This window comes from Fukomys damarensis, unplaced genomic scaffold, assembly GCF_012274545.1.
Source record: "Fukomys damarensis isolate Sample0158 unplaced genomic scaffold, DMR_v1.0_HiC HiC_scaffold_30, whole genome shotgun sequence".
Classification (NCBI taxonomy): Eukaryota; Metazoa; Chordata; class Mammalia; order Rodentia; family Bathyergidae; genus Fukomys; species Fukomys damarensis.
In genome coordinates, this window is record NW_022900942.1 from 37,478,577 (window position 1) to 37,492,874 (window position 14,298).

The window sequence follows — 14,298 nt, forward strand, 5'->3', positions numbered from 1 at the left end:
GGACTTCTGAAGAAAGTGAAAGTTTTTGTGCTGTGTCACATTAGAGAACATGACATTTCCGTTAACTCTTATATGCAAGGAATAGACTTGGTGGGGTATTCTGTGAAATATAAGGTGTGGACCTTACCCGATTAGAATTTACTAGTCTACTTGTGTTACAGAATGTTCAAACCTTATTGTTTATTTCAAAAAATAAGTGAGGGGAGCCTCTTTCTGGAATTTTCAGCTGTATTTTTACTAGGTACAGCCATTCCTTGTGTCAATAGGGAATTGGTTCCAGGACCCCCGCCGATACCAAAAGATACCTACAGATAGCATGGATGTTCAAATCTCTTATGTAAAATGGCATAGTATTTGCATATAACTTATGCACATTCTTCCATATACTTTAAATTACCTTTAGATAATTACAAGGGTAATAATACCTAATACAATGTAAATGCTATATAAACACTTGTTATACCACAGTGTTTGGGAAATAATGACAATAAAAATCTGCACATGTTCAGTAAAGATGTAATTTTTAAAAGTATTTTTTACCCTAGTTTGTTTAACTCCATGGATGCAGAACCCTCAGTTACAGAGGGCTAATTTTATACTAAAAGTACCCTTTGTCCTTTAATTTCTTTCTCTGTTTCTCTCTCCTGCCAGATAATTTTCAGGATCAGATGAAAAGGGAACTAGCCTACCGTGAAGAAATGGTGCAACAGTTACAAATTGTAAGATGTGTTTCTACTTAAAAATAAATGCAATTTGATTGGCTTGTTTTCAAACCAGCCAATACATATGAGACAGTCTATGTTTTTGCCAGGAAACCCTTTGGTCCACTTACCTCTCAGCTGGTTTAGCTGCTAATTACCTAGAGATTTACTTAGGCACAGGGTAAACAGATGTGTCAGTATGCTTCCTCTAAATGTAACTACCTAACATGTGTTAATAGACAGATGTGTAAATTGTCTCTGTGGGTAAGCCAGAGGTACCTGCGTGCAAACTTACAAGCACAGAGCTGGGATGGAGGAGGAGCTCAGAGAAAGGCCACTGTCTTTGTCCCTGCCTTTGCTCTCACAGCCCATACCTGAGCAGGACCCTCCATGGCCACCAGAATTTAGTATACATGCAATTAATGAATAACGTTCTCTTGAAGGACAATAAAAATAAACAAATCACTTCTAAATGAAGGGTGTTACTCTATCCTAATCATTCCTAAAGGTGATCTATTTATACAGGGGGGAAAACAGAATAATGTCTGATAAATGTAGGGGTTTTGTTTGGAGTTTTTGTTTGTGTGTTTGCTTCCTGAATTCCTCACCCTTTATCCCCAGAAGACATATTTGTTATATTAATTAGCGCTTTTAAAGCAGACTCCCAAGCTTCCTCATTTTCATGAGTACAATGGGAGAAATAATTTCTGCTCAGAGTTTTTGAAATATTTTTAATCACCTAGATAAAGATGTAGGCTGATCCTTAGTGATACTTCCAGTATGGTTATTTAATTTGGGTTGCTTGATACTTTTGAGCTGATCTACGTTACCCTTACTCCATTAAGCATGTGTCTGTGCATTTCTTGTCTCAAGAGCTACTTCTCTATCAGAATTATTTAAGAAACATGGTTGTTAATATTTCCTTTCTGTGTCACAGAAGTCAGGCTTGTGTTGATGGAGATTCATGAGAGTCATTTTTAAAACAATCTTGGATATCATCTCATTTTTTTTTTATTCTGGGGCCTCAGTTTTAAAAAGTCTGTTTATAGCTCTAACACTCCTCATTCCAGTCTTCCTGATTTCCTGAGAACATCTACAAAAGATATCACTTCAATAGAATCCTGTCTTCCTTCTTACCTTTCCTCTTCTTTTTCTTTCTTTTTTACTTTCTTTCTTTTTAAATTTTAAGACAGGGTCTCACTACATTGCTTAGGCTGGCCTCAACTGTATGATCCTCCCACCTCGGCCTCCTGAGTAGCTGGGATCATAGATGTATGCCACCACACGAAGTAGCATTTTTCTTCTTGTGTGCTAGTTGTGCCTGCATCTAAATTTACTGGAGGGCAGATGATTTTCTTAATCAATTGATAATAAATCCCCCACAGAAGGTTAAAAAAATGTATCTACAATTCTTAGCTTTTGTTTTCTAGATAATAAAATCTATAATTACTTGCTGTAAATATACTTATTGTTTGTCTAGAGAAAGAATTTAAGTATAAGAGTAGAGGTAGAGCAATATAAAATTTTAAGGTTTTATTTTACACAGGCCATTATTTTCATGTTTTTTTTAAAAAAAGTTATCATACATGAAACAAAACTGCAATTTCAGCTTAGTGGCAAGTGTAGTAAAATGGGCATTAGAAAAGAAAATTAGGTATTTATTTCAGTGCCTCATTTAAAGGCCAGTTATATAACCTTAATGTTTTAATTTTCCTTGACATTTGGTTGCTTTAGTAAAAGAGGAAATTGCAGACAGTATTGATAGAAGAAAAAATGTCTCATGTCTTTTGAGACGTTTGGTACCTGGAAGATACAAATTGGGATTACTAAACATTTTTATTATGCTATATTACAAAATCCTTTATCATCATGTATTAATCAATCTAGACAGTTTTATTCATTCACATGCTTCTTAATAGTAAAGCATTCCTGATAGCTAATGAAACAGTCTGAGAGAAGCTAAATTTGTTTCCTTCCAGCCCTGTAGGTAATATTGATTCCTGAAATTCACAAAGATACACTAACAACAAGAGATCTTTCCCATCTTTTATGTCCCCTCCCACAAGATTGCTGGGACACCATCTCCTTCGCCCAGAACAGAATCTAGCACCAAATAGTTAGGAATAAGCATTAATCAGATGAATCACCACCCATGTATCCCCCTGACACCACTCTGATAGTCTGTAAACAGTCCTCTTACTTCCCTTGCAAATTTCACTAGTTTCATCGTAATTTCATACATTTTTTTGTTAGATTTTTACATGCTTAACAACTTCTACCACAACTAGTAAAGGAAGACATACTAGTGAATTATGGGGAATTTATGTATTACTACTGTACTGTCTACAACTAAAAACCCTGATCTTTAAGGTCTGTAAAATGTGAACTCAACACTCATCCCATATAGTTCATGTCACTTTTCTCCAAAGGGAACTGTTGTAAGGCTCAATCTGATAGGGATATTAAAAGGTGAAAGTGAATAATAGACATGAAATACATATGCAGGCTGTAAAATGTTATGTCAATATGAGTGATCAATTTAATGGCCCTTCTCATATTACCACTTGTAACTTGTTAAGCCCTGGTAGCTAGAGATATTTTTGTGTGGGAAGGACCCATGTTTGAATGACACAGTATGCTTTAGAATTGATACAACATATTGAAGATATACTCCTAAGTGAAATAAATAAGTCACACATGTGTAAATACCGAATAGTTTCCCTGGTGTGAATATTCTGCAACAATGCATAAGATTCTAATAAGATTACTGACATTTAGAAATGGGAGGAAAGGAGCTAAAGATGTAGGGAAGGTGTGATACGTAGGGGAAGAACAAAAAGGGAAAAGAAAAAAATGTGAGAGAATGAAAAGATGAAAATAAAGTGTTTCTAGATGGGGAGGGGAGGAGGGGGTGAAGGGAGGGCAGAGGTAAGGGGAAAAAAATGAGAATCAAGACTTGCCATGTAAAGGTACATGATCCCAACAATGAATGTAACTGTACTGTATCCCTAAATGTACCAATAAACTCAATTAAAAAAAAAAGAATTGATACAACAGGCTCAATGTTATTAGAACAGTAATGTATCAAGTTTCTTTTTCAGATTTATGGATTGAGTAAACTTCCTGGGGGGAAATGTCTTTAGAAAATTCTAGGCATTGAAAAGTATCACAGTTATTGGCTTTCTCAATATTTTAGTTGAATGATTTCATCCATCAGTAAATATTTTGCTTTCAAAGCACAGAACAATCCACTCAAAATTATTTTATATTTAAAGTTTACAATATCATATATTACAGAGTAGACATTTTTTCTTTAGATTAAATTTTATAACTACCCTATCTTGGAGAATACAAATATATTAAAACCATCTTATTTTGTAATGATTCCCATTGACTCACAATACATTTATCCTATGTTGTTACACAGTGTTCCTATTCAAAAGACTTACATCAAAAGCATCTTGGGTATCATTGCCATAAAAAGAAAACTTATGAATTTCTGCAGATCCTACATTTTTAGATTCTCTGTTGACTGTAACTTCTGTGCCAGTATTTCTTTTTCCAGTTTGTTAAATGCAAACTTGTGATAACTATAGAGTCAGAGGATCAACACTCTTTGTGCATTTATAAATAAATGTGTACATATATCAATGTGATTTAAAGCACATTCAGAATTAGTTTGTTTAACATTTATGCATGGCCACAAGCTAGCTGTTTTAAAAATAGTGTAAATTTTGAATTTTTTACTACTTGACATAGTTTCTGTTAAGATCCCCTGTCCATGCTCTAGATTTTCAAATGCTTATTTTCTTTATTAAGCTATATTTATTTTACCAAAACAAAGAAATATATCTTACTATTAATCAAACACAAAAGTTTTTAAATTTAGCAAATTCATGAAATGCATATGTTTAATAGAGGGTAAAGGATTTGTCATTTACAAATGAATTGTAATTCTAGGAGAAATGTGTTCAACTTAAGAAACAAAACCTTTGCCCCTTAGGACTAGGAAGAAGCTGAAGATATTTTACTCAGTGAATAACTTTTTTTTTTCTTTTATTTGTACCATGGATCAAACTCAGGACGTTGCACTTGCGAGGCACACAGTGGAACCACTGAGCTAAATCCCCGGCCAAGAAAACTTTTTAATTGAGCTTTTTTTTCCAAGGATTGAAATCTAATGATTTACAACATGAACTGGAACTATTAAAATACCTTGATACTTTTTTTTTTCAGTGCTAACTTGGCATCATCTTTTAAGCAAGTACATCTGTAAATGTTATTACCGAAATGTTGTTGAAGATGTGCTTTTTTATTAGTCCTAGTTCTTGAATAAAATCGTAAAGCTGCAGCACAGGGCACAGGATCAAAGGCTAAACACAGACTAACATCCTTTAATTTACCGGGTAGCTACCAGGAGGCACCAAGATGGAGAAAATGTGCTAGTCTTAAAGTGCCCTCTGCTGTTTGTACAGAAAGCTGCAGTCACATGCAGCTACTAGGAACCGGTCTCAAAGTTCTTCATTAAAAGCCTCAATTAAAATAATGCTCGATCAATAGATTTAATACTAATGTTTTGTTCACTGTGGACTTGTAAAAAAGCAGTTTTCCACTTCCCGATAGTGGGAGCACAACGCTTCTTTGCAGGAAAAGGAGTGATAGGTCTTTATCGTTTCTGGCGAGCACTGGCTCTTGGGCAGGGACAGCTCCTCAGTGGAACTGTCTTTTCTTGGAGGTTCTCCAGTATTCATTAGGATGGGAACTTGCCCAGATTTCTATGGTCTCAACCCAAAGAGTTTTTTAAAAATATGTTTATATCTTTTTTTTTAAGCAGATAGAACCATTACTATTTTGTATTGTACTTTTGTTAAAAGGTAGTTCTTGGCCACTAGAGGATTTTACTTTTGTGTCTTGAGGATGCATCAAAAGGAGGTCCCTGCAAGTCAGAGGACTTGATGCAAATCTGAACCTCTTTGCAATCTTCTTTACCATTCTCTAGCAGTAGACAAACTTGTGCTACTCTGCCTTTTTTCCCAGTTATTGATGTACTGCCATGTATCTTGACAGTGCACTCAGTTGTGCCTAGTTCCATAGCTTTCTTCTCATTTTTCTTGCTTTAAGATGTTGACTCACTTGAGTTTCTCAGTTTAGGTGCTCTCTTGACACAAACTAGATAGTGATCTTTTTGGTAAAACCACAGTAGTTTTAATATGTTAGTTAACTAGGTAATTTAGAAGTTACTTCAGTTTTTCCATGCCAATACTGATGATTTCCAAACCAGTGAAAAATGAACAGAGAGTTTTTGTAAGTCCTATTGTAGGACATTTCTATGGTACAACTAGATTAAACAGATCCTCTGGAATCTTGAGCTCAGGAACCAGTGGTGTTTGCTACTGTGTCTGTAAATCCAATATTGTGTTTTATGGACTCTGAAACAAATTAATTGTAAATTGTATCATTACTTGAGGAATAATAAGAAAAAGGCTTCTAACTATAATTTTAAAATATCATCTCTTAAATGTATCTGATGTTAGAGATGCTAAAATACGAAGGGATAAAATATTTCTTGAAATCACTGCAGTAGTGCAGTTTTCCTGAACAAATGGGTTATGTGCTAATATTGTCTTTACTTATTGTTCATGATTTAGCACTTTGAATTTACAACACATGAAGTTCAGCTCACAACTTTTTGCTCTTTTGTCTCTGTTGTATGGCTTTTATCTCATTTTTTAAAGGCAATAAACCCAGAAATCAATGTCTGTGTGGGGATAATTCTTTGTAGCAATTTAAACTCTAGTCTTGAGCTTTAGGGTTCAAATGTGTTTACTTGGAAATGTCATTATTTTTCACTTTTCTTCACAGCTTCCTACCTTAATGAAATGTTTTATTGATTTTGGGAAAAAGGAGACTACTCTGACTTAGTTCTGACAACAGTGCCCTTCTAGTAGTTACCTTTGCATGAGGATTACTAGTTACTCACTTTAATGAGTGGTTCATGGTGATGTTATTTCTGATGGTACATGGCACAGACCAGATTACATACTAAGACCAGGCATCTAATCTTGATGTCAAGGATTCTTTATAAATGTGAGTGTGCACAAATACATTCTATTGATAAGTCAGCATGTCCCCAAATTTATATAATTTATAATTATAACAGAATTAAGTAATAGAATTCCATCAAAGATTCTGTTATATTATACATCTAACAAGAGAGGTGACTCATGTGATTTGAAAAATTGTAGCATACACCAGAATGGAAAACTAAGATTCATGGTGTCTGTATTAATAGCAGGTATAGCATAACCTACAGTGAAAAGAAGAGGTAACTAGAGTAGGTCCCTGTGTAATTATCCTCGTCATAGTTATCCAGCTGATCTCAGCCATGTCCTAAAATATGAGATTAGGACACTGAGCTTTTTATGTTACTATATGAATCATTAATTTCAATACTGCTATCTGTACCCTTTATCAGATAGGTATGTGTCAGATATGCATAGTTTGTAACTGTGTTTCAAAATAGTGAGATAGTTATTTTAATGTTTTTTTTTTCCATTAAAAAATTGTTATTCAAGTGACCTGCTATTAGGGTAAAATGGTTCAGTTCATCTTAATCACTAGCATTATTGTAAATTGGTAGCTCCTTCCCATGAGGAAAGGTTCTTATTTGTAGTCTACTAGATCAAGAGAGCAAAATATACTCCCAGTAAAATGCCAAGAATACAGAGATGTACACACAGCAGAACTTTAAAATATTGCCTAATTGAGTGAAAATAATTTTATTTTTCTCGCTGGTTTTATGAAACAGCCATGTTTCACATTACATTCTAAAAGGATGAATATTTATTTCTTAAGATGTAAAATAGATTCAAATTTTTAGAGTCCTGCTTAGCCTTGTAATGATGCAGGTAGGTAACATAATAATACATCAGCTTAACCAGGGTTAGTGAAGAGGCAAATCTAAATAATATATGTAGTCTAATTTCAACCATTTGAATTTTCTAATGAAAAGCAGCATATCAAATGAGATAGTCTGTCATTCACAACCCCAGTATTCAAAAATGCTTTTCATGTTTATCCAGGTACAATTCTCAAGGATTATGGTTTTTTTTTTCTTTAGTTCATTGATTTATAATGCTCTTATTAGTTATTGAGAATTTACTCAAAATAATCCTTTGTGTTTAGAATTGTGATGTATAATGACAGTATACTTTATAAAGAAAACATTTCAATAGACTAGAGGATTACATTTAATTAGTTTGTACTCACATTCTTGCTTTATGACCTTGGACATATAACACTGTAATTCAGTTTGCATATCTAAATAAAGAATAACACTACCATGCTATTAAATGCAAAATTCAAAAACTTTTAAAAGTAAAATACGACATGCTAACTTCAGGGACTAGCTGTAGCAACAAGCCAGTGTGATCACCTATTGTGTTCTCAACGAGCTTTTTTAACAAGGCCTTTAGGAATGCTGTACCCCAGATGCCCCATGCTGCTGAATAGATGGAGACCTCTTCTCCATTAGGAGGTCCACTGACAGTCAATTCGTTAGGCATGATGAAGGATGTCCATTACACATCTGTCTCTGAATTTAGCTCACCTGGATAGTTTTGATTTTTTTTTTTTTTCTTTTTCTGTCTTACAGATTCCCTATGCAGCAAGCTTGATCAGGAAAGAAAAGCTTGGTGCCCATCTCAGCAAAAGCTAAAAGGTGAGATTACCAAAGGGAAGAGATTTGCTTAACAATTTGTGTTGTTATGGCTGGCTGAGCTTTTTATTGATAGGTCTGAGAGAGCTTAAGGAATTGGTAAAGTTAGATCCAGTGTTTAAGTCAGCATACCAGTGAGCTTCATTATATCTGGCAATGGGACTTCCTAAATGAATGGTTAAGTGCTTCCTATAAATTCTGAAATCTTAAAAAGAAAAACCTTATATTCAGTTGGTGGAAGTGATGTACATTTTATTTTGAGGTTATCTGCTCTTTGACACCCTAGTTACTGCCCCTTGAGAATGTCATCAGTCACGCTTACAGAGCCTCATCTTCTGTCTCTCCTTTGCTTCCAAAAAGTTTGCCTGACTTTTAGTGAGTTACTGTAGATGGTGACAGGAACAGCTAGGGGTAGTATCCACCTTGGAGACATGTCCTAGGAATTATAATTCATTTTTTACCTAAACAAATAAGAGTTTCTCTCCTTTGAAGCCAGGTTCAAGGTCATATCCCTGGCAACAATTTAAAAGATAGATATTCTTGATTCTTAAGGAAAAGCAGACAGTGAAAATTCAGTCAGACTATCAGTTGTCTAAGCATTTCAAAAGCAACTTTTTATTTTGGTATTATGGTGAGCAAAGCTGCCTTCCAAAAGCAACTTTTTTGATTCTGTGGAAGAAGAAAAATGCTTTTATTAAAATTGTAGAAATGCGAAAACTAGGACATTTGTTTTTGTAATATTTTGAGATGTGCTAACAATTAGAATTGCTAAGTCAGGAAAATTTTCTGATTCTAGAGGTAGCATTTGTAATTGCTTGGGGTCAACTAGGATTTTGGCCATTTATCAGTTTGATCCATTCCCATCAGAATGTTTCTTCCCGCTCCTTCTCTCCAGAACATAGCTCAATTCTGTGGCGTTTACCAGCAAAATAGACTTCCTCACATGCAGGCTCTGGCTTCCTTTTCTTCCCTTCATGCCTCTCTTGCGCATATCACAACTACTCTTGCGGATGACACTCTATCTTCCTCTCATCTTCAGTAGTGGTGTTTTCTCAGTATTTGTCTTAAATACTGTAATAATTACATCATATTTCATCAGGCACTAAAAATTCTTTCCAAAACAACTTGGTCTGCAGCTCCTTAATTTTGCACATGGATAGCTGAGGCACAGAGAGGAGAAATGTGACATTTTGTGCCCATGTTGTAAAACCAAGATGCAGTTCTAGGGCTCCCAACATTAGATGCAGTGCCTACTGCACCTAATTGCATGGACTTTTTGTCCTCAGTGAGTAGATGTTTCTGCAAAAGATGCCCAAATAGTAAGTAAATCCATTTTCATCCTTTTAAAATTTTAGAACATTTAGATTCCAGTAAAGCTTAGACTATCAAGGTAATCGAGGCAGGAATGAACTATACATGTATAATAGTATCAAATGTATCATTTCCTTCGTTTTAAAATAACTTTTTTTGTTGAAATATAACACATTCAATGAAGTCTACATATTATAAAGTCATATAATTTGTGAGGTCTGCAAATCAGAACTCAGTGAATTTGCACTCAGCCCTCCAGCACTCTAATAATCTTGTGCCCTCTATACAGTTTCTCCTACCTCCTATTCCAGCACAGGTTAATTTTGCCTGTTCTTGAATTTCACATGAAGAACCCTGTATAGAATGTTCTTTTGTATCTGGCTTCTTTTACCTAGCATTTGTGAGATTCACTCACTAGAATGTGGCTTGATTTGTGCATAGGAACGTTAGTAAATGCTCATTTCACTCCTTCTACTTCCCCAGTTCATCTACCCTGCTTGTCAGTTTGCCTCACACCTCTAAAATGAAGACTCACTGCCCTGAAACCATGCCTCTGAAACCATATGGCTAGGTGGAAAAAAAGAGATTGATTTGTGTTTAGTAACTAATGCTTCCTCCATGCTGATTTTGTTTCCATCCTTGCAGACAACAGGGATTTCTCTAAGTAGACCCTGGTGCTTTCAGAAGATTAGTGGTTACTTAAATGCTTAGCTAAATCAGCCAAGCAGAGAATCACGACCATATTGTTAGAGGCAGTCTTTGATTCTCAATATGCCAAGCCTGTAAGGAGTTACCCCAAGAGAGATTACAAAATAAAAATCATTACACCAAGGGAGAGAGAACTGTCTTGCTCAGTGACCACAGGTTTCCAAATTAGGGACTGATGCATTAATGTCTTATGCAAGAGTGACCCTTAAGGTAGTATGCTGTGTTCTTGCCACCCAGTGGATTCCAATATGACTATTAAGGGGAGGAAGCTTTTCAAAACCACAGGCAATCCACTTAATAAGCTGAGAAAGTACTGCCACATATCACTGCTCCACAACTCTTTTTTGCCCTATGTTAGTACATAAGAAATTCCTTGCTAAGTCAAAACAGTGGTGCACCTGGGCAGAGATATAATTCCAACAGAAGAGCTAAATTACTATTATTCTAAAACCTTAAGTATATGCACTAAATACTCTTTAACTTGTCCTTGATAGCTCCTTACATATCCAGTAACTTTAAATTTATCTAAATCTTTTTTCAACTTATGTATAGTCCTCTTTAGAGCAGTGAATTCTATTTGTTTAACTGAGTTGTATAAAGTGTAATTTTACTTATTTTTAAACTACTTCCTAAAACAAGCACTATTAAATTAGACATGATACTATTCTGTGTATTGTATCATGAGCTCATGGACACAGTGGAAAAGATTTGAAAAATACTTCTGAATGTCATGTGTGTCATCCTTTCATTAATGCTCATTTTCACCCCAGATTATTCCTGATGTTTTTCCTTGACTATAGTTATCTCTGTGATTTGGTTTCTACAAAGACACCCCAGTAAAATCTGTAATGGAACAATGTCAACACAGACTTAATTATCACTTTATATTCATTTTTTTTCAGGCACCTCTAAACATTTCGCAAATACTACTCATGTAAAAGTGTGAAACACCCTGTCTTTTCACAGAAAAGAAGTGAATTTTTTTTGTATAAGTGGAAAGTGAATCATAGAAAATAGCTCATTTATAGTTACAAAGATACTCATTGAAGGGTCAGGGATTTAGCTCAATGGTTCTGCCACCTTCCTCATAAGCGCAAGGACTCAAGTTCGATACCTGATACAAAAAAATAAAGATACCCACTGGCCAAGTTGGAAATGATAATAACTACCCTTTATTGGGAACTAACTATGCCAGCACATACTGGATTAAATTCTTTGCTGCATTATATTTACAATTTAAAACTCTGTAAGGTAGCTCCTATAATCCTACCAAGTACATCCTGCTTTTAACCTCTATTCATATATAAGAATACTGAAGCTCAGGATTTCACGTAGCTAACAAATAATAGAACCAGGATTCAATCCTAGTCTGTTTGAATCCACAGCCACTTCATTGCCTTCCTTGGATCGATGTGCTGGAGATAAGGAAGACTAGGTTCTAGATACAACTCTGCCTCCCTATGTTTATTATGAGCTATATCATTTAATCTCTTGGAGTCCCACTCTTATCTATAAATCAGGCTGAACCTGATCAAAGCTTCTTCCATATCTAAAATTTCGACTATCACCCCGCCATATTCTCTTCCCCTACCCCAAAGAGGCTGCTTTCATTAAAGCCAAGTCAAGACCATGCATAATAGCCAAGGGAGACTGACCAAGTTACTTTTGCCTTATGCCTGCAGTTTTTCTTCACTGATTACTACTTTGCATTCTTCTGGAGAGCTTGACTATAAAATTTTCCCCATGTTAAGAATGTCCATTATTTTTACTTCAGTTCTGGAGTTATTGTTATAAAAGTAATAATAAAAAAAGTTTTAAAAGGACATAGAGGGATTGCTGTTGAACACTTTGCCTTCTTTCCCCTTCCTAGTTCTGGGGATTTAACTAAGGGTCTTTGAATTGAGCTACATCACTGGCTTTTTTTTTCTGTGTTATTTTGTTTTGGGACAGAGTCTCACTAAGTCATCAAGTTGCTCAGGTGGGTTTGAATTTGTGATCCTCCTGCCTCAGCCTTCCACAGTGCTGGAATTACAGCCTTGTGCCATTGTGCCTGGCTCTGCCTTCCTTTTCTATGATCAAAGATCAAGTGGAGGAATGGTATATCCATTTCTCTACTCTTTAGCCAGACATGAGAAAACCGAGTTCTTTCAAGAATCTCTATGAAGAATAACAATATGCCCCCACTCATTATTTAATCTCCAACTGGCTCGTTAAGATAAGTACTGCTACCTCTGCCATCCTATAGCTGAGAAAGCTGAAAAGTGGAGAGGAGCAAGTTGCCTGTGGTCTCACTTGTAAGTAGAAAGATTTGAGCTCTGATCCTATAGTCTGCACTTCATCTGCTTTCCTCTCACAACCTGAAGTTGTGGCCCAAGTTACATCTCCTATTAACAGTTACAAATATGCAATTAATAACCAATCTAATGGTCTTAATGATTTTGAGCCACAAACCTACAATCATACTTTGCATTCCTCTGACCCTGTAAGACAAGGAAAAGTCTGCCAGAGTATGGGATTCTCACTGCACTTTTACTGTAGGCTGTCTTAATGTTTGCCCACCAACAAACCAGAGCTTCTAGAATCAGCCAAATGGTTTTACTTTAAAGAAGGAATGGCAAACCAACACATTCTGATTTAATCGAGTTGAGCCCAGTGTTATCAGAGATGCATAACCTAAGAGTACAGACCACCATGTAAGGAAAAGTCACTTTTATAGGTACAGTTCTTAAAATTATATTGAAACTATACTAAAAATATCTTCTATTAAGGGTATAGTAACTATTACTCTAGGCATTTTTTAATTATCTGATTGTATTACAAAATGCTCAGGTTATCATTCTGTGCTTTTGTCTTATCCTAGGTGCACAGACCCACTTACTCTTGTTCTCTTGTAAGATACAACCTGCCACTGAGCACTTCGAACCTGCAGAAAGGCTGCACACTGAAAGGACTTGGGAATCAAATGCAAAATCAGGTTCAGGAGAACCCAAGGACAAGTGACCTCAAAGCAGCATGGACAACCATGTAAAATAGACTGTAGCAGCCGTTCATTAGTGGGGGGAGGGGGGAGCCAACCAGAACAGTCAATGCTTGTCGCATCTTTTGGTGGAACCAAAGTTTGAGTATTTGTGTTTTTAAAGGACAACCGAATCCAGAACGTGGAAAGTGCTGTTAGCCAACAGACTAGGTGGGAAATCCACGGGTGATCCCAAGTGGTCTCAGTTCTGTACATATGGAGAGAGCATATACGATTGTCTTTTACCCTAGAAGAAGTGAATCTTAATGGAAAGAAAACAGAAGACCTGTCCCAGGAGCAGGAATCATGTTTAGACAGATGAGAAAACATCAGCCGTAGAAACCTGTTTTTCATAGCAAAATGGACAGACATGCGTGGCCCCTTCCTCGCTGGTACTTTGCCTGCTGTATGAATGAAGATTGTATTCCTCTGGAAATATTTTACAGTTTAATATTGAGTGTAATTAAGAATATAATCATGTTATCAAAAATGGTATTTAACTGTTGTAGTTTCTTTAACATTCATGTGGATAAAAAGTCTATAATAAAAAACTATGAAGTACTAGTTGTGTTCATGTAATTAAATGCTTATTTACTCGAGGGCAACTCATAGAAACTAATGCTTTTTAGAATTATTTTGGCGTTAAAATATTTGAATAAATTATTTTTGAAAACAGAAATCCTTCAAAAATGATTATTAAAGGCTAGTCACCATCTGAAGACCTCTGCATCACGTTAGGATCTTTGTGTAGGTAAAACAATGTTCCAAATTCCTTCTGGATCTTCCAAAAGTGTTAATGACAAAGTTGGTGTTGTGGCTTCCTCCTTACTATTATGTTAAATCCA

General features: G+C 35.5%; 1 protein-coding gene across 1 annotated transcript in view; it reads left to right on the forward strand.

The window, feature by feature from the left end:
- The window catches only part of Skor2 (SKI family transcriptional corepressor 2), a 42,747-nt gene extending 28,745 nt beyond the window's left edge, over positions 1-14,002 (forward strand). The window contains exons 8-10 of the mRNA XM_033757399.1: positions 652-719; positions 8,356-8,421; positions 13,298-14,002. Of these exons, the coding sequence (XP_033613290.1) occupies positions 652-719; positions 8,356-8,418 (131 nt within the window). The 3' untranslated portion in view covers positions 8,419-8,421; positions 13,298-14,002. The remainder of the gene's footprint in view (positions 1-651; positions 720-8,355; positions 8,422-13,297) is intronic.
- Positions 14,003-14,298: the final 296 nt, after the last annotated feature.